Source organism: Ixodes scapularis, unplaced genomic scaffold, assembly GCF_016920785.2.
Source record: "Ixodes scapularis isolate PalLabHiFi unplaced genomic scaffold, ASM1692078v2 PGA_scaffold5__190_contigs__length_132052651, whole genome shotgun sequence".
Lineage (NCBI taxonomy): Eukaryota > Metazoa > Arthropoda > Arachnida > Ixodida > Ixodidae > Ixodes > Ixodes scapularis.
Genome location: NW_024609880.1, coordinates 66320081 through 66321505, shown reverse-complemented (window position 1 = coordinate 66321505; position 1425 = coordinate 66320081). Strand labels below are relative to the sequence as shown.

Sequence of the window (1425 nt, the reverse complement as noted above, 5' to 3'; positions counted from 1 at the left end):
ATGAACAAGGTTTGAAAAAGTGCTGAGATACCAAGGGCCTGGAGAGAGGCCACTACCGTGCCCCTGCTCAAGTCTGGAAGGCCGGCCGATGATTTGAGCTCCTACCGGCCCATCTCACTAACCTCCTGCTTGGGCAAGCTACTGGAGCGAATGGTGCTGCGACGTCTAAACTACCACCTGGAGGCAGTAGACGCGCTTCCAAACTGCTTCTCAGGCTTTAGGAGACACAGGAGCACTGCAGACTCCATTGCAGACCTCACCCCCACCATGGAGGAAGCTAAAGAAAGGGTCTGGTCGACGGCCACAGTCTTCCTAAGCGTGAGGAAAGCCTTCGATGCACTCCCCCATGACACTATCTTCACGGCTCTCCAGAACCTCGGAATCACCAGGCGCCCCCTGTCATACATACGTGCATTTCTGACCGAGAGAACGCTGCGTGTACGTGTAGGCAATGCTTACAGCACACCACGCGGGATAACAGCCGGTGTGCCTCAGGGAAGCGTGTTGAGCCCGCTGCTTTTCTCCATCGCGATCGCGTCTCTTTCTTCGGCTGCCGGAGTTGGAGCTCGACCACAGTTCCTCGTGAACATGGCTGTATACGCAGAAGACGTGGCACTTTGGGCCACCAGCCCACCAAATCGCAGGCAGGAAATGGTGAAAGAGTTGCAACGGGCACTGACCAACACGGTTCACAGATTACACGAACTGGGCCTCGGCATCTCGGCTGAGAAAACCACGGCTCTGTTCCAGGCTCCAACACTGCGAACATTTCGTCCAGTACTACGCATCGAGGGAGCACCGATAAAATCAGAAAAGACAACAACTTATTTGGGTTTGATGCTCGACGCGCGCGTGTCCTGGAGGCCGGCTGTAGAGGCAGTCCGCCAGAAGATGCGCACAAGAACAAACACCCCGCGGGCACTCGGAGGCACAACGTGGGGCACCTCGCAGGCCATGATGCTGGCAATGCACAAGGGCCTGGTCGTGTCCTGCCCGACTTACGCGCTGGCATTGGTGACGCTAAACAGCACACAACAAGAAAACCTAGAGAGGGCGCAGAGGGTGGCACTGAGAATTTGCCTTGGCACGCCCCGAAGCGCCTCATCACACAATACACTCGTCGAGGCCAGCGTAGCCACGATTTCTGCCACACTACAGAAGCGGGCTCTTGGGTACCTTATCCAAATGGAGAATGGGCGGTCGACGGGCAGTCTAATCATGAAGATTGCGCAGAGAACAGAGTCAGGACCTGGACGCGCGCTCTGTCAACTTGGCGACATCGCGGGAACCGCTGCGGCCCTGGCCGACCTCCCACCACTGTAAGAACGTCCACAGCCCATGGACGTCGATCTACACATCCCGGGTTGAGATCAAGGAGGACGGCAACAACAGTGACCCTCCGAACCCTTTCGATGTCCCACATCG

General features: G+C 57.0%; 1 protein-coding gene across 1 annotated transcript; it reads right to left on the bottom strand.

Annotated features, from left to right (window-relative positions):
* Window positions 1-382: 382 nt before the first annotated feature.
* LOC120849947 lies at window positions 383-1105 on the bottom strand. Its single transcript, XM_040222272.1, has one exon. The coding sequence runs from the start codon at window positions 1103-1105 to the stop codon at window positions 383-385; it is 723 nt and encodes a 240-aa protein (XP_040078206.1).
* Between the last annotated feature and the right edge of the window lie 320 nt (window positions 1106-1425).

Excerpts from the sequence above, each read along its gene's own strand:
- LOC120849947 (XM_040222272.1), bottom strand. The coding sequence starts at position 1,105 with ATGAGGCGCTTCGGGGCGTGCCAAGGCAAATTCTCAGTGCCACCCTCT.